The sequence below is a fragment of the Camelus dromedarius genome, chromosome 16, assembly GCF_036321535.1.
Source record: "Camelus dromedarius isolate mCamDro1 chromosome 16, mCamDro1.pat, whole genome shotgun sequence".
In the NCBI taxonomy this organism is placed as follows: Eukaryota; Metazoa; Chordata; class Mammalia; order Artiodactyla; family Camelidae; genus Camelus; species Camelus dromedarius.
The window spans coordinates 47,057,359-47,076,617 of NC_087451.1; the positions used below are offsets into that span (position 1 = coordinate 47,057,359).

At 38.8% G+C, this 19,259-nt stretch overlaps 2 protein-coding genes across 4 annotated transcripts in view; one reads left to right on the top strand and one right to left on the bottom strand.

The window, feature by feature from the left end:
* The window catches only part of EFCAB5 (EF-hand calcium binding domain 5), an 83,727-nt gene extending 67,006 nt beyond the window's left edge, over positions 1 to 16,721 (bottom strand). Inside the window, exons 1-4 of the mRNA XM_031468467.2 lie at positions 16,608 to 16,721; positions 6,772 to 6,821; positions 6,315 to 6,377; positions 5,161 to 5,245 (exon numbers count right to left, since the gene is read on the bottom strand). Of these exons, the coding sequence (XP_031324327.1) occupies positions 5,161 to 5,245; positions 6,315 to 6,377; positions 6,772 to 6,813 (190 nt within the window). The 5' untranslated portion in view covers positions 6,814 to 6,821; positions 16,608 to 16,721. The remainder of the gene's footprint in view (positions 1 to 5,160; positions 5,246 to 6,314; positions 6,378 to 6,771; positions 6,822 to 16,607) is intronic.
* The window catches only part of SSH2 (slingshot protein phosphatase 2), a 215,607-nt gene continuing 212,844 nt past the window's right edge, over positions 16,497 to 19,259 (top strand). For 2 of the 3 annotated variants that reach the window (XM_031468468.2, XM_031468470.2), the window contains exon 1: positions 16,498 to 16,626. In XM_031468468.2, the coding sequence (XP_031324328.1) occupies positions 16,564 to 16,626 (63 nt within the window). In that variant the 5' untranslated portion in view covers positions 16,498 to 16,563. Of the gene's footprint in view, positions 16,627 to 19,259 lie in introns of all 3 variants that reach the window. The other variant, XM_031468469.2, reaches the window with a different exon arrangement.

Genomic DNA, 19,259 nt, shown 5'->3' on the forward strand with positions numbered 1-19,259 from the left:
AGCTTAAATTACAAATGCGATGCATTAGTTCATATAAATGTAATGTCCAGGAATACAACTGTTTTCAGGTAAAGCTGAAACCCACCTCTAGTCTCTGCTCTGTTGAAATAATTCTTAGGCAGTTTGTCCTCCACATGTTAATAAAAATGATCACCAGCATCTTAGGAATTGCATAATCCTTATAAACATTGACATTAAAAAATCTACCATTAAAATTTCAGTTTAAGAAATCTAGGAGAGCTTTTAATTGACTTAGCATAAATTATATGCCTATTTCTGAACCATCCACGGCATTGAAGGGGTGATGAGCATTCTGACTGGTCAGGTTTGGATCACCATCCATCCCTGGATCTAAAGGGGTGGGGTCAGCCCCATCTAAACCAAATGAATTAAGAAGGAAAGAAGGGTGGTTCCCAAAGAAATGCTGGGCTGACAAAAAATATATATCACTACAGAGGAAGTGGTCAACAGTAGTAAATGCTGCAGAGAAATCAAATGACCTAAGAAGCAGGAAGTATACATTGGATTTAGTATGCAGTTGTTCTGCACTGACTTTAGGGAGAAGAAATTTCTGTGATGAGAATGGAACCTAAACTGCAGTGGGTTAAAGAGGGACTTGGAGGTAAAGCACAGGCTAGATAAGTGGATATTTCAAGGAGTGTGATTGTGAAGGGAAGGATTTTTCTTTAAAGATGGGATAGGCTTGATTATAGCGAGTGAGAGGCAAGAGTCAATTTAGAGAGGAAAACAGAAGCTACGGGAGAGATTAGATGTTGGTCCTCAGGGTCTGAGGAGATGTGAGGGATTAAGATCAAGAATATATATTAGACTTGGATAAGATGTTTCCTACAATATACTAAGGGCATTCCCTCTAACAGCCTCTATTTTTTGTGTAATAAAAAAATATTGCTAAAACTCAGGAATGGTGGGATCATGGGCTAATTATGCATGATAAACATTTGAAATAATTGTTGTGTGGGTGGAAAGAAGCAATCTACAAACACATAGATAGATTTCCAAATAATACAGACAGTCCATCTGAGACTGAAGATTGTATACTGTTGTTACATCAGCATTCAAAAATTGTATGATATTTTCCTAGCAAAACTGGGTAGCTTGACCCTAGGTTCCCAGTACCTAGCTAGTTCAAGGCTCTGAACAATAAGCAATCAGATGTTGTTGGTTCCTTTTCTCCACCCATGATTCCTGATGTGATTGGAATGAAAAATTCAATGAGAATCTTAAGGTTTTTTTCTCACATGGCCATGGAGATGAAGCAGTTTCAGGTCTATTCAAATATTATCCACTAGCCAATTTGTTTCTCTCCACAGAAAAAGAATACCCAGTTGAACCACAATAGGATCAGGGCCATATACTGTTAAAATCTTTTGCTTCTTTTACTTTGTAGATGAAGGAGAAAAAAGAAATAGATACAGAAATTATTTTCATACTCATTAGTTTTAACATAACTAGAAAGTAATTATTGAGTCATGCTTCAATCATTACCTATATATTAAAGCTTTTCATATACCCCTACTTTGATAGAAACACTATTCTGAATTTCATGTTTATCATTTTTCTGCACTTATTTATTTTATATATAAGCAATAGAATGTTGTTCTTGTTTTTAAATTTTACAAAAATTATTTCATACCATGTGTATTCTGTGGCCTTTTAAATGCCTAATATTATGCTTTTGAAATTCATCTATATTGATAAGTGCAGTTCTATTTTGTTTTTCACTGTTTCATAATATTTCATTATATGACTATATTGCAATGTATTTATTCATTCCCATTTGGGGGAGACTACCCATAAATATTTTAAAATTTTTTTACTTATTTAAAACTTTTCCTGAGCTTTATTGAGAATATCCTTTAATAATGCTTTTATTATCTAGAAGATATTATCTTTCTTTCTGCCCAAGAAAAAAATTAAGTAGTCTATTTTTAAAAACCCTTGAAAAGCCAACATTTCATCTAGATAATGTCTTAAGTCCAACAGTGGATAGGTATTCATTCACTCAAGTTTTGATTTCCTCTGTGGTTTATTCTCTTATTCCAATATGGGGTAAGTGAGGAGGGTAATACAATGTTATACCTTACCTCTCAGTTGGATTTGCAAACAAGTTAATCACTTTCGGGGGAATGGGGGAGGAGTGTTTCCATCCTGTTTTGTCACAATACTCATTATAGTATCTGCAATACTTTTATTTCTATTTTACATAAGTGTGAAAGAGAACAATTCTTTTAAGTCTGTAGATTCTAATGTACTCTCTTTGCTTTTAACCCCTTCAGCATAACCAAAGTCAGGTACTCCTCTTCCTGCTTTAAGGATAGTGCTACAGGTGCATAGCAACATAGTATCTAGCCATCTGCATGGTTCATTAGTAAACTTGCACATGAACTAGGACATTCTCTTATCTTTGCTGTAGGCTGCTAGTGCTCCTCTAGTGTACTTGACTATTATAGGTTGCTAAGCAATAAACCTAGTGTTCACATTGTCCCCACTGATAAGCAGAAAGGAAGTAGATGGGTGTTTGGTTATAACTGTAGTCAAATATTTCTCTCTTAGAGCCATAAAACCAAGGAAAGGAAAGGAGGCACAGCAATAGCAGGGTCAATAAATCAGGATTCCGAGCAAGCCTATCTGTAGCTGTCTTTTGATTGAGTGACCTCTGAATTCATAAATTACAGCACTGCCCCAAGGGAAAATTAACTCAGTGGTTCAACTGAATAGTTTCAAACAGGTACTGGTTTTTTTTTAGCAGGTCTGTGCTTGGACATTCCTAAACCTTTTACAGATAGATTGATTTACATATTCACTAAATAAATAATTATTGATGTCATAGTGCCAGGCACTATGCTAAGTACTGGAACTCTTTTCCAGGATTGCCTTCCTAAACTTTTCATGGAATTAAGAGCCTTTCAAATTCTCTCCTAACATGCATACCTTCACCCCTGTATTAATCTACCTTCTAACATATGAAGTCTTATTCAGGCACTATGGGCACCATAAATGCTTTCAACTAAATAAGCAGGGACACAAAAGAAATTCTTTATTCATATTTTGAAAAGTCCAACCTTATAAGTGACTTTTACCATTTCCTGCACTTAGTGCATGGCCCACTGATGGGTATGGTCTCAGTACAACTCTATTTAAGGACATAAATAGGAATGAATTATAATCCACATTATAATAAGCTTTAGTCTACTCTTTCTTCACAAGATGGCATATAACATTAGAGAGACTGGCTGCTGATTAAACTGGTGAAAATTGACCCAGCAGGGCTACTCAACTAGATGTGTGATGTTCTCTGTAAACACAGTTGAAACTCAGCTGGCTTGGTCTTATCAGGATTTCCTAACATTTGTACAGAATTTAGAAAGACTACTGTGAAAGAAGGAGGAAAAGAAGCATTATTAAACACTACTGGAGTTAAAATTCAATAGCTATAGGAAAAGGCATTTTCCTACAAATTTTTTTTAATCTTAGGGCTGGGTAATAAGAATAAAGCTGAGCATACTAATGGTACAAAAAAAATTTCTCAAAATGCAAGTTAAGTTCATAGCCTGAAAAATACAACAGCCAAGGAAAGAAATGAGCAATTCACATTGTACATTTAACCACAATATTTTCTATGCAAAGATATGTATCCTGGGAGCTGCCTGGCAGGATAACATCATTTTAATTTTGACAAGTATATAACAAGGATAAAGACACTTCCTTTGCCATGTTGAAATTGGAATAACATTTCCTCTTCTCACTTGTTACACACATGCACACACACATGCACACACACACACAAACATTTACAAAGGGAGATTCAGAATATTAGGTTTAATAGTGACTGATCACTGACTAAATAAATACATCACATTGCATTTGATATCACAAGCAGCTGCAGTATTTTCAGTATATATCATATACTGGGATGAAAAGACTTAAACAAACAAAACACACTTCCCTCTACTATACATTGGAAAGCAGTAAAAAATTGAAAGCACAAGAACAGAGAAGACCATAAACTCTTGATTTATATGTTTTCTAGAGAGGCAATAAATTACATGATGGAATACATGTGTGAAGATTTGTAGATGCAAATTTGGCCATAAACTGATTAAAGTGAACACCTAATTAAATTTATAACAAATTACCCAGATCACAATTCTGTTTCACATATTTAAAACGAAAAAAAGAGTTCACTTATAAACCTAGCCCAGACGATTAAGGTAAAGACAAAGTGTATTTATAGAGCAAGTGGTGAGGGGGGCAGGTCGGGAGGGGCTTGCCAAGGAACTTTTTAAAAATTAGTGAAGCTGTGAAAATAGTACAAAGTTTATAACAAAGGCAAAATAAATGCTGGAAAGTTTGGTTCTTAATGTGTGTGTATTATAACACATATTAATCAGAAGAAATAATTATTTTAATTGGTTTAGAAGACAGAAAAACATTTTAGAGAAAAAGAAGGGTCTATAAGTTATAAATAGCATCTATATAGCAATTTATAGTTTAGAAAATACTTTAATAATTATTATTCTAGTTCAGCCTAGCACAGTCTAACACATACTAAACACTCGACAGCTGTAAACTAAATGGAAAGGAATTTCAATTAACTAAAATATAAATTGAAATTGTTAAATTTTAAATATTGTAAAAATTTCTATTGTATAGGATTTCACTAAGTATCTAAAGTTAGAAAAACTGTAGTAAAAGGCATGAATGTCTTGTCAATGTATTTGTTGATTTTGAACACATACATTTTCAATCTGCATAATTATGTGGGATTTGGGTTAAGGATTGGGTTGAAGTCAAATAGAATAAATGTATGGTCAAGTACAGTGGTTCAAAGAGCAACAGAAGAACAACAGATAGGTCGAATCACTAGGGGGTCTTCATTTTACTTTTGTATTAATGAATTGTCTGCTATATGTCAGTCAGCTCTCTTAGCTTCTCTTTAAGTGCAAGATGAATAGTCATAAAGTTGTCTCAAAAGTATCAATATAAGGTAAAGGGAATACATTTTAAACTATTTCCAAAATTGCATTTAAAATACCCTTGGAATTATATTTTTAAAAGGCAGACTCTTGAGGAATCCATCCTCAACTAAAACTTAGTAGTTTTACATTCTATTGTGTAGAAGAAAGGCTAGTTCTCTACCTTGGGATTTGCTTTTATTTGCTGCTGCTCCTGCCACATGGCTGCAGGTGCCTAATGCCGAACTGTCCAATATACTCTGTGAACTCTAAAAGGAAAAAACAAACACCAATTTTCTTTTACTGAAGTACAGTCAACTACAACATGTCAATTTCTGGTGTACAGCACAATGTTCCAGTCATGCATCTACATACATATATTTGTTAAGAAACACCAATTTTAAAATGAGTTGCTTTTCATCAAAGTTGCATCAACTCTCCAATTAAAGAATGCAGATAGATCCCTTCTAAAAGTTACCAAACATTCCTCCTTAATTTTGCTAGGATTTAATGCAGTACATTAGAATCAAATCAGTAATCACAGTCTATTTACTGCATTTACAAGACAAAATACATTGGCTCAACATATCACCAAACCTTCCTATTGCTAACAAGGTAATATGCTGAGAATACTATTCCAGATGTACATTAATCCTTGAATTATACAAAACTTTCTAGAAACATAATTTGAGACCGCAATATAGTGAAATAAGATCTTTGAAAATGCTGCTGTTTTCTTTTACTATTAGAATCACCTTCCATGTTTGTGGTGGAAAGGAAAACATTTTCATCTGAATTGAGGAAAATAAAGGTTAGTTTTATGAAGAAATGGTGGAAAGATAGTTTTTTTGTACTCATGGTGATGTACTTTTAAAAGAATGATAACAGAAGGTTTTTAAGACACACATTAGTCAATTTAATAATGAACCCATATAATTATTTTCAATTGCTTCCCTGTTCTATAAAATATTCTTCCTTGTTGAAATCTTGTATTTATTTAAACACCAAGTTACTTAAATGATTAATATGGAAATTATAGTTAAGTTCCCCTAAAAACTGGTGGTTATTGTACTTAGGGTATTAGTTCTGATTTTAGAAAGCAAACTTTATTTACCTGTATTTCATAATAGCTCTTCACAAATAAATTTACCTTTCTATGAAAGTTTCTTGCAACTGACTCAAATGAGTCAGCTTAATGATCAACATAAATTTGCCCTTTCCCATTTGCCATTTTGTTTATCTTTTTAAATACCTGCATCTTTTCTTTTTTTAATAAGAAAATTAATTTGTCCGGCTTACTCTCCAGCATTAATATCTGACTATTCATGAAAACTCTACCTTAATTGGCTCTTTCACTTCAGTCACTTCTTGTTTCCCTTCTTTGTCTTCTTTTCCATTTTCCTGAAATGAAATTAGTGTTAGTAAGTGTTATCTAAAAGGAGCTGGAAATAAAACTAACATTTTTATACTCTAGTATAGCAAGCTTTTGATATTAAAAAAATCAAATAATGAATAAGCATCATAACAAATAAAATCACATAAAGTAGCTGTATTAACAAATTCAAACAGTAACAGACTTGTTATGTATAAAGAATGCCAAGCAACTAGAAGCAGGCCACTGTAACTCAACTATTAGTTGACACCATTTTTGTCAAAACTTGATGCAGAATACTTCAACTAAAAAAGAGAAATATTTCAATGATAGAATATGATATTGCACCTCAATTTCCCCCAAAATATTGAATCTCAAATCCTCCCATGATTAAATGGTTAGAAACTTATGTAGACAAGGTACCTGAGCAGGTTTGGGTTCCTCTTGAGATGCTGACTCACTCATCTAGACCCCTAAAAGATATCACCAAATGGTAGGGGAAAGTATTACCAGACCAGTATTAATAACAAAAGGAGAGAAAGAAAATATTAATAAACAACAAAAAATACGCTTGAAGATCAAAATCTGCCCTCCACCCCTACCCCATCCCACCATTCTACTGAATGGTTATAAGTTCTCAACTGCTAAACTTTTCAAACTGTACTACTGTTATTACTGTTGTTACTGACCAAAGATAGATGGTGCTAGGCTAGTGCTCAGGGAGACAGGAAAACTCACCATAATAATCAAAACTATTAGCATTAAAAAAAAAAAACCAAGCAGCATCAGTAATACAACTGAATTTTTTAAAACACTGTCATCCTCACTAATATTGAAATTACAATCAAAGTGAGGTGAAACTTTCATGGCTACCTAAGTCATGTGAGAAAGACATTAGAATAATAACCTTGCTAAAAAGTATCTTTTGGAGGGGGGAGTTCTGAGAGGAGTATGATTTATCTGGCTTATTCATTCATACTAAGAAATTAAAATGGATACTTACCACACACCCACCCCCCCACTTCATTGCAAATGACTATAGATTGTTTCAGATTATCAAAATCACTGCTATTCCAAAAATCATTTAAGAGTTTGTGTATATTTAGACTAGGTGCTATGTTAAAAGTAAATTTTATATTCATGGCCTCTGCCTCTAGGGCAGTTACAATCTAGGGACCCTTTAATTTGAAATGTTGTATTTATAATGTGCTAAAGTATTCACTTTTCTTTCAATCAACATATGTTCTAGCTGAATAAACCAAAAAGTACTGCCTTTGGAGACAACAGGTTTCAATACTTACAAAAATGCCTCAAAGCCTTTTTGAAGCTGTTCATAAATAATAAATAATATAAAATAGATTTCTTTGATGGGTTCCAATTGTACATTCTCACAGACTGCTTTCTTTGCTTATGGTGTCCATCTTGTGAAATTGCTAAAAGGCTTCCTCCCATTTCTTTTAAAAATTTGTTTTGTTTGGATGCACCCAGATAAATTCAACTCAATAAATCTTTACTGACTGTTTTTAAAAATTCAGTTGTATTACTGATGCTGGTTGGTTTTTTTTTTTTTTTTTTAATGCTAATGGTTTTGATTATTATGGTGAGTTTTCCTGTCTCCCTGAGCACTAGCCTAGCGCCATTTATCTTTGGTCAGTAAGGCAGGCAGACACTGGGGTTAGATGGATAAGAACTGCTTTTGAAGAGTTCTTAGTTTAGTGAGGGAAAAAGGAATAAACAGATGCAATTCCATCTGCAAGTGCAAAAGTAGAGGTACATATAAAATGTTAAGGAACACAGAAGAATAGCAATTAATTTTCCAAGGGAGGTGGGGGAATTTTTCACAGAAAAATAGATTTCCAAGCTGGACTTTAAGGGGCTAATGAGACTTTTTGTGTGTGAAAAGGAGGGGGCGGGGAAGAGTATGAGAGGCAGAAGAAACATTACATACTGGGGTATGAAAGTTCAAAAAGTGTTTGAAGCATTCACAGCAGAGCATTGTTATATAAAAAGTGGCAGAAGATTAGGCTAAAAAGGTAACTTTTCAGCCTGTAAAGAGTTATTCACACTAAATCAAGGAGTTTGAATTTTATTCTGTGCTTTTCAAGCATAGGACAGATGTGATCAAATTGGTGTTTTTCAGAAGTTAACTGTGCCAGCAAAGACAGGAAGTGTGAAAGACTGGAGGAGGGGAGAAAGAAGGTAAATTTTGTACCTAAAGGCTGCACCTGAGTTGAATGCCTCTCTCTAGTCTAGGCTCTGCCAGACATTATCAGTACCTTAACCATATCCCTTCAGGTTCATCTTTTCAAAGCATGTGAATGGTTTCTTACTATGGGCACCTGCAATTCTGTCTGAGGGCTTTCTGCTGGTTCAAATGCTAGGTCAGAAGTGCTTAGGAGTTAATTGCTTATAGGAGAAGCTCTCAGCCAACGATGGACAGGAAACTGCATAGAGTCCCATGGGTGGTACATTGATGAGGTATGTTCTATACTATCTCCCAGAGTTCCCCAATGGGACTGACCCTCAGTTGCCCACAGCGAAACTAGCCCAATAATTCATTTGATACCTATCCAATAATAGAGGCTTACTTTACTTTCCTGTATTCCCTTACCATTGTTTCCTGGAATCATCTTCCAAATAAACTTGCACTAAACTCTTTGGATCAGGGTTTGTTCTCAGGGAATCCAAACTAAAACAGATAGGACTGGAAGAGGAATAGTTAAGGCTCATTGAGTGGGTTTTGTTTTTTGTTTTTCGTATTTAGAAGGTTGAATGGATGATGATGTCATTAAGTGAAATTTTTAAAAAGGAGAAAAAAACAGGTTTGAGGAATGATATGAATTTGAGTTTAGAGGTATTACATTTAAGAAACCTGTTCGATAGCATCCTGATTAGCAAGAGTGTAAGTCATATGTAAAAGAGTAGCCAATTATCCTTGAGGAAGGGATTTCCCAGCATAAGACAGAAATCATACATCATTCTGATTTCTCAGACTCACAGAGGATAAGAAATGCCCTTTACTTGGATTTCTTGTGAGTCTTGAATCCCTGGGTATTGACAGAAAGTTATATTTGCATGAGGATGCTAGTGGGGCTCACCAATAAGAGTAGCCTGGAGAAGACAAAAAAGGGTGAAGATAAACCCTTGTTGATGAATACTTAAAAATAGGGCTGAGAAAGGAGAGCCAGTGAAAGATACTGATAACTACTGAGGAGCAGGAGACTCCTGCAGCTGTGCAGCTGCATGCTGCTGGCCTGACTCCCATTACCAGTGTCTACTGCTTTGCAAGACACCCACAGCAAACCCCTATAGCCCTACAACAGTCAAGGCCTCCACAGCTGCTGGAGGGCCAGGATTCAACCCTAACTGCTGTCATTGGCCTGCATGGTTCTGCTCACCTGCAGTTAACCCTATAGTTGTGCACCTGCAAGACACCAGCCCCAACTCCTGTCACTGACCTCCACTGCCAAGTACATGGCTGCAGCTAGCCTCTATAGTCACTCAAGGACACACTGACAGCCAGGGCTGCTGCAGCTGCTTGTGTGCCCCAAGTTGGCCCCAGTCCTTGCCACTGTGCCCCTGCAGGCAGCCCCTACAATTAGCCCTGCAGCCAAGCATGTGCACACCACTGGCTCAGGCCACCACCACTGCCCAGCATGGTCCCTAGCCACTGGACTGGAGGTATCTTTGAAGGCTCCAACAACCCTACAGCCACTGTAACTGCCCGCAGCTGTCACCAAAGATCATGCAGTTGTTCCTGTCATGGACCCCAACTGCCTGAGCCAACAAGACATCATGCCTCTCTCCCCATTCAGAGGTGCTACATGCCCTCACACTTTGCACCCTGCACCACTAGACACAGGGTCACAGCATGTTCCAGCATGTGCCTGCCTGCAGGTGAAGGTCTTTCCATAACAAAGTCAGTCCATAAAGTCTGGAAAAGGTGACTGTTTCTTCAAATGCACAAACACCTACAAAAACTATAGGGATCACAAAGAATCAGGGAAACATGACACCTCCAAAGAAACATAATAAACTTCACTCTGTGGTGATTTTATCAGCTCTTGGACGTATAATTAGAATGGATACCTGGTAACTGGCAGAATTTCCATATTGGCTCTCTGATCCTGTAATAAGGACCATTATTTATGAAGGGTCAAGTTGAAGCCCTTGGGAACAACCCCTCCCCACATACACACACACAAGGAGAGTAAACAAAAATTGTTGCCTTGCTGGCAAGGCAGAATGGGGGATTACAGAGATTAGTGACACCAATGAAGATTTGAAAGAAGCAGGGGAGATGAAATCTATCTTGTGCCAATTAAACTTCCCTGTTTGGCCTGTGAAGAAGGCAGATGGATCTTGGAGAATGACTGTGGATTATTATGAATTTAATCAGGTGATGCCTCCAATTGCAGCTGTTCTTCCATATGTAGTAACTTTACTGGTGCAAATTAACACAGCCCCTGACACCTGGCATGTAGTTATTGACCCAGCAAATGCTTATTTCTCCAAACAAATTGGCAAGAAATATCATAAGCAATTTGCTTTTACTTGGCAGGGCCAACAATATAATTTCACAGTCTTGCCCCAGGGCTACATCAATTTTTCTGCTCTTTGTCATAATATAGTCCACAGGGATATTGAACCTCTTGGTCTTCCAATCAGCATTAAGTTGGTCCAGTACATTGATGGCATTATGCTGATTGGATCTGGGGTGCAGAAAGTAGCAAGGGCTTTAACTGTCTTCATGAGATATATGCAAAACCAGAGGATGGAAGATAAATTCCATTTCTGGTATCAATTTCCCCATCAGTCAAGTGCCAATTATTATTTTCTCAGCTCCAAACCCACCCTTTTGTACTTTTTTTTCTCATGCTGGAGCTGGACTGTGAAAACCACATGTCTTTGCCTTGCTAGCTGGCTCTGTTAAGCTCTGCTAATTGGGGGCATCAGAGAGAGGCCCCAAGGCTGAGGAAGGACAAGAGACTTGTTCCTTCCTGTCTACTTCATGACTGCTTCCCGTAGTGTTTTGGTTCAGTGTACTTCACTCCAGCAATGCTTCTTTAGCCTGGCAGCAGCAGGTGCTTTCCGTAGCAACAGCTGAATCCAGTTTGCAGTTTCTCTACAGTTTTGAGTTTTCGCTGACATCGGCCAACCAGTATTCCTGTGTAGAAGTCTAGGTCCCAGACTCCTGGGACCCATGGAGCAACCCCTCATACTCAGAGATACCAACACCAACCGAGGAGCACATTCTCCTCAGAGATCTGAGTTTCAGCTCTGTGGGGTCACTCCTCTAAGTCTGTATGTTTTTCCCTTTGCTTCCTTTATTTAGGTTTTTTTCCAGCCCTTTAGGTAAAAACCATTGCTATCTCTGTCATACCTTAGATATCTCTTTTTAGCTTTTTAATCATCTACTTAATTTTATATCTTGTTAACAATTCTTATTAATTATCTGTTCAAATAACGGGTGTGGTTTCTATCTCCTATCTGGACACTGATTCTTAAATGAAATTAGTAAAAGATTATTAAAATTTGAGAAAAATTACAATAAGGTAGAGGCAATACATGACTCAGTCATACTCCACTCACTCCTAGCTGTTATATATTCCATCTGTACTACTTGTTACATTACTTTGTAACTAGTCATTTCATATGTAAAGGACTGATTTATTCAGGCAGAAACCGTGATTTCCCCCCTCCATTTAATAAGCTTAGCTATATAAACTATAGTCTTTCAAGTGACACACTTCATTTGGTGTCTGATGAATGAGTTACAGATGTACTCCAAGATAGTTATCTATTCAGTCCTAAGAATGGCCTGAAAGGACTAGTGTAGTTGGTGACTTTACATAATTCACTCCTGTCCAGAAGTAGTTTGACCTAAGGATTCTCAGAGAGTAGCGCAAAAGAATCAGAGTCTGATGATCCACCCTAGTGTGCCCCATAGCCCCACAGAGGGCAAGCACAATGGAGGACTTGATTTATTAAAGCAAGTGTCCTTTAATAAAGGGGCAAAGCCAAGGAATAGTCTACCACCCAGGCATCACTTTCAGAAGCCAGTTGCAGTGTGTATTGCTGCTCATCAAAACCTTAAGCCTTGGAGCTGCTGGAGGAGTGCATGTTCCAGGTGCTCAAGGTGCAAGAGTCACAGCCTAAGGTGTGTCCAGGTAAGGCAGGGAGGCCTGCCAGATACTCCATATGGACTCTGCTCCCAATCTCTCTCTTCATATGAACATTGAATTCTTCTCTTTGTTTATGGCTGATGTGCCCTTTTAGTTACATCCAAGTTAGCTGCAGAATTATTGCTCTAATAACAGTCACACTCTGTAAATCAGAGTTTTGTCATTATTTTGTAAAATATATTTAATATAAAAAAGTTTGAGTGGACTCTAAATCCAGTCATACTTTCGTAAGATATTGCCACATTACATTTGCCAGTGGGAAAAAGTAAGAGCTATTAGAGTTAGATATAATTTATACTTGTGAATTTTGAGTTGTTGTGAAAACTTTTAAATTTCTCACCTATTTGTATGAACTAATTTCTCATTAATAATGACTACTAAGTGATCACTGTTAAGCTGTCTTGTTCAGCAATTGCATGCTGCCATTTCAATCATAAAACCCTACATAGAAAATATTATGTTTATAGAATCAATCTAAGGTTTTCTATTAGATTTTTGAGAGACTTGTACAAATTCAGTATTTAATATTATCCTTAATATGTTTTTTCTCATTATAATTATATAAAGAAAATAACTTTTCTCATTAAGGCCCATATTGTTGCCTCCAAATCCCCTTTAACTTATCCCAGTGTGCTGAACAAATATCATCATCTCTATGGATGTCATGATACAAAAAAAGGTTGAGAAGCACTGCTTTGACTTTAGATCAGGATTCTTAACCTGGGGTTCCTTGATGGATTTCAGTGGGGATGAAATATGTAAGTGAATCTTTCTGGAGAGATGGTTAATAGTTTTCATCAGGTTCTTAAAGCTTCAAAACCAGCTGACTGATCTCAAAAATTTCAAAAGTGCCCTCATAATTTCACACATGTAGAAGTGATGATACAAATTAAGGGTTAAATAAACTCCAATGGCACAACAGGCTTCCATTATCACAGGTGGGAAGAATAAAGGCACCATCAATAGAACTAGGAGAACTTTTCTCTTTGGCTCTCTTTTGGGAATGCTGCTGTTAGCCTCTCCTGGAATTCAACTAGCATATTATGAGGATTCTAGGATCTTCCTTCTTTTAGAAGTAGATACGTCTTCCCTCAGATCACCAGAAGAGCAAGTAGGAACCAGGGTGCAGCCCAGGGAAGAAGAGGTATAAATGGGGGCAGAGAGCATAGATTTCAAATGCTCACATGTGATACAGATCAGTTCACAATGTGCTATATTGGGACCTGCAGCCAAAGCCTGAAAGCCAATATCATAAAGTGTACCTTTGCCCAGAACTTCTCTGTGTTTCTAAAGCACTTTGTACATATCTAGACTTCCATATATGTATTTCCTTTGGGGCCTAGCAGATGTGAAGGTGACTGAAACAACAGTACCACTAAACCCTACTGTAATTATTTGATGTGTTTCCCCCCGCTAACAGGCTATGAGCTCCTGAGAGGTAGATAGACTTTTGTTTTTAAAACAGTGACTGGTATATATTACATGCTCTGTATTTTCTCAATCAATGGTGAATAAATTAATGAACATGCAACAAATAGTTTCCTTAAAACATCATATACCAGGAAGATATTTCCCCCACAAATAAATTAACTTGCTGTTACAAAACTTATGTGAATTTGGGTACCCTATAATCTCAGTTTTGACCAGGATTTTACTACCTCAGATATGCTGAAGATGTTTTATACCTACCTATAGATGAGACATGTCTTGATCAATAATCTACTTTTATTGTTAAGAAAAGCCATGGAATCATGTCTTTTTAGTTTTTTTTAATTCCATTTTTGCTTAATGTCATTTTCTACACATGGGATACACTCAACAAAAGCTGACCGAACTTGGAACAAACTTTAGAGAATAATAAAGTTATTTTAATTACACATGGGGCTTTACAGTTTCTATTGCACTTCACAGTACATTATCTCATTTGATCACAGGAATCCTGTGAGTTACAGCTCCACTGTAGAAATGAAGACACTAAAGCTCAAAAAGTTTAAGTCATTTGCTCAAGGTTTTACAAAGCTGGAATTAGAAGTCAGGCCTCTGATTCCTAGGGTAGTGCTCTTTCCCACTGTAAGGTTAATGGAATTCAGTCTCTCATCTTCCAAAAAAATCTAAGATTATATTGCTACACAAAAGTAGATAACAGTGCTGCTGTCCCTGAGTCAGTAAGAAAATTAACATATAAGTACATTACTAAGATCTATTGATTTGAAAAATATTTTTTTCTAGAATGAATCTTTGGTTTATAAAGCATGTTTCACTTAGTTCAGTTCATTCAGCTTTCAGCTATGTATATTTCTTGCCTACGCATATAGCTTCCTGTTTGATCTCCTAAGCTTTGGTTCAAAGTTCCTACCCCTGAACTTTGTCTTCTCTTTTCCTGTTTACTAAGTAGCTCTGGGAAAAACACAGTCAGATTGTTTAATCTGCGAACCACACATCTTTGTTTAATTTTGTCTCGCAGGCACTCTTGACCACCGCCAGGGGGCAAAAGCCTACCAGCTGGCTTCTCTGCAGTACATTCTACATAGGACTGTACAGTACAGGGACCCTCAGTGTCTGATTCTTGATGGAACCTCCCTGCTAATTACTTCAACCACAGGGCCCCAGGGAGAGAACAAAGGCTCAGCACAGAGGGCTCCAGTGGCATTTAACCATACAGCAGCCAGAAAGAGCTCATGACAGCTCTGTCAATATAAAAGAAGCAACAAGATCCAAGACAGTTTGAGTGACAAAAGAGGAGGCAGTGGGTTAATAACTGCAAACTCCTGAATGTGTGTTTTTACAGCTTTGATATGTATGATTGTATTTTGCAGCACACCCACTCAAACTGAGAAATAGCTTTGTCAACTCTCTTTCTCTGTGTAATCAAACTGGTATTTGCATAGTGCGATCCCCCCCTCAACTTTTAATCTTGATTTTTTATTACATTCTCGGCTTATGTTCAGCTGATGATTTATCTTTCAGAAAACGATTTCTTTAAAATATTTAGTTGGCATGTCGCAGTCTATGAAATAATGAAATCTAGAGACGAAGGGAAAGAAACCCCAGTGAGCAAATCCTGCTTAGTCAAGAGAGTGTCTTCCCACCAGGAAGTAAGTTGGAGGTAACTAGTAGGTTGGACCCTTACAACTCTTGTGAGCCCAGCTTTCTCGGCCTCCCAGGCTCACTCAGCCTCTCCGCACCTCAGGAATAATGAATGAGTCCTTAGACAGGGGCCAGGGTAAGAGAGGAAGCGCGAGGGTACCATGAAGACTCCCGAGGTATGAAATTTAAAATCTTTCTTCCTTTCGGAAAGTCTCATCATAAAACATGGACTTGGAGACAGAATAGGGGGAAGGCTCAGAAAAAGCCCCCAACAGCCGGATCAAAGGGAGGATCTACTAGCTCAGGAAGTCCCAGCCCCGTGCAGATAAAGCTTTTGAAACCCCATAGCGCCTTTTCCCACCATAAAACGTTTGCCTCAGGATTTTCACCTCAGTCTCTTTTCACTGAGGTGGGTTAAGCTGTGCGCCTCACCTCAGAAAACGGTTGTCCCTCAGGAGTGGGGACTCCAGTGACACCCCCCCCCCCAGCCCCGGAGCCCGGACCCCAACCCCACGCCACAGGCCCTGGCGTGGCCAAAAGCGCGATTCCAACGCCAAGGAGGAAAGCCGGGAGGGGGCGGCGGTCCAAGGCGCACACGCTCGGCCCGCTTCCGGCAACTCAAGGGTTACGGAGAGGCGGCGACGCGCGCGGAGGGGAGAGGCGGTTGCTGACAGGTGGCGCCTGCGCACTGGGAGCGCTCATTGTGCCCCGCAGCTGCCGAACCGCCCGCCCGCCCGCCCGCCCGCCAGCCGCCGGTTCGGCGAGTCAATCTGCGAGAGTCCGGTGGTGGGTGCGGAGCCTGTGGCCGTTCCCGCGGCCTCCTCCTCCTCCCGTTCCCCTCACCCCCACCCCACACCCCTTGCCCCATCCCGGCTCCGTCACCCTCCCGCCCCCCACACTCAGGACAAGAATGCCCTGCCCGGAACAGCCCAGCAGCGCCTAGATGGCTTTGGTCACGGTCCAGCGGTCGCCTACCCCCAGCACTACCTCCAGCCCCTGCGCTTCGGTGAGTGCCTCCCGGCGGCCGCTCCGCTCGCTTCTGTCACTGCGGCTCCGCTTTGCCTCAGCGGGTCCCGCCGAGCGCCACTGCGCACGCGCAGCGCCGCTTCCCAGGCCTTGGCACTCTGCTGCCGCGAACCCCCCACACCTCCCATCTTAAAAATGAGCTGCAGGAACCACAGGACGCTGATTTTGTCCCCATCACTCTGGGCACCTAGCGCCTCACAGTCCTCGCCCATAACCCCCCTGTGGCATGCCTTCCTCCGGCTTGAGCACTTCCTTTCGGGAATGAGTCATTCTTGCTTTTCACCCTCCCCCTTCCTTTACCCTCTGTTGCTGCAGGGAGAGGACCCTGGGACTCCTGCGTTGTCCCTTACACACACCCACAACCCCTTACTGGCACCCATTTCATGGAGCCGTTTACTATTCGCACACTGCACGCCCTTCTTCGGGCTCTCGGATGTGTGCCTTCTCCCTGGACACTTGCTGTCTTTCTTGTGCTCTGTCCTTTCGGGCTTCATTGGACTGCTGAACAGTAGTTACTCCTGGGTTTCTTTCCTTCTCCTTTCCCCCAAAGGGTGGCCCTGGTCTCTCCTCCTTGAATCTCCTACCTTCCCTCTACGAGGTCCCGAAGCATCTGGCGCTGCTTGATGACCAGTGCCAATTCATTTACATCTTAGAGACATTTATGCCTTACACTCATTGCTCATGATCATTCTTGTTCTCGGGTCGTGTTTGTATGGCTCGTTACTTCAGATGCCTGTGCCAGCGAAGCGTGCTTCAGAAGGAAAATACCCAGTAACCAGCCTTTTCCTGCTGGGCCCGGCTTTGCCTTGGTTCCTCGCCCCACCCCACCCCCTCCTTTACACGCCATTCTTTTAGGATTTATTTCTGAAAATATTTTTTAAAATAAAATAACTGCACAGGGGGGCGAAATGGGATCTTTTAAAAAAAATCCAGATGTTTTAAAGGGAAGTAGATTGAATGAAAATATGAGCTATTGGAAAAACCATTTTGAACTTCCTACAGAACTGTAATTTTAAAACTGTTGGTGGATTTTTAGTGGTTTCAACCCGCAAAAAAGGAATTCAGTAAACACTGTACCACCTTCCACTGTAAAAAAAAAATGGGGTTACTCTTAATTTTTATATGTTAACTCAGGTGTGAGTTTTGATATCTTGAAAATATGCTGGTTTGTGATTTCAACATAGTTTCCTCAATTTCAAAATTTTGTTGTGTATAGTGGTGGTTTCCTTTTTTTTCCTGAGCTTACTTTTGCACTTTGTATGACCAAATTGGCAGCTATATCCTAATTCTAGAAATAATTATACTTCAGAGGTTAACTTACTTGTGTTGGTCCAGAGAGCAGATCTAGCTAGGATTCTTGGATAGAAGTTCAAGGAGGCAGATTTCCAATCATTGTAAAGAAGAATTTTGTGACAGTGGAGTGGACTGCCTTGCAAAATAGTGAGTGCCTTTTACTGAAAGTTTCAAGTAAAGGCTGGAAAACCTTTATGCCTAGGAGGTGGTATAAAGAATTCCTGCAATGGGGGATTTTTAAGCCTCTTTCCAACTCTTAAGATTATGTGATTTGAGAATAATTGCACTTAAAAGCTAGTAAAATATTTAAGGATCCTCTGAAGACAAATATTACAGGGATAGAAATTTAATATATGTTATTCTTATACATGGTACTTTATGCTAGTTTTTGGAAGGTCATCAACATACCATTGGATCATCTTAATTCACTCCACTAGTAAACCTTTTGAGGATAGTGGTTATCAGGCCTAATTTTGGATGAGAAGGCAACTGAAGGTTAGTTGAGTCATGCAGATAAACTGGGAACCAGTATTACAGTGATATGATTTTCCCTGGGCATTGTTGAAAACAGCTTATGTTGTAATAATAATAATAATAATAATATATATGTGTATATATATATGTAGTTATCATACTGATTTTTTTGAGGTGAATGATTAGTATACAGTAATACCATATCTACTTGATATGACTCAATTAGCCCAAACTTGGTTATTTTAGAATCTTGAGGTACGTTAATAGACACTTTTGACATAGGTAATTAAATTGATCGTGTGGTAAGCTCAGTTGTTGTGCTAAATGACTGATATTTCTCCACTGACTTGCTATAGTAGCCTGGTTATTTCAGTCATTTATATGTGGCCCTGGGAGCAAAAGAATCATAGGACTGGTGTGTGTGTCTGTGTGAGAAACAGTCAGCATTGTTAGCATGTCTATGAGCCAGTTACCTTTCCCTTTAAACTGCCTTCCTATTCCACTTCACCGAGAGCTCATTCAGCTGAATTATCTCGTGGTTCTTGTGTTCCAGTATTTGGCTACTGTCTGACCTGCATATATTTGCTGTTGCATCTCTTGCTGCATGAATAGGTTGAGTTGTTTGTTTTTGAAAAGAGCAGAAAGAATCTACAGAACTATGAAAGGAGAGATTTAATTTTGTGAGGCTGGAAATTTAGATTTTTTTAATTAATCATTTTAAGCATTCTATTATGCTTTTTTACTATAGGAGGTAAGACATTTTAATACTGCCAGTTCTTCTGTATTCTTTCATTAGAGATTAAACAAATCTATTGATCATCTACTGGGTGTGAATGACTATTATAG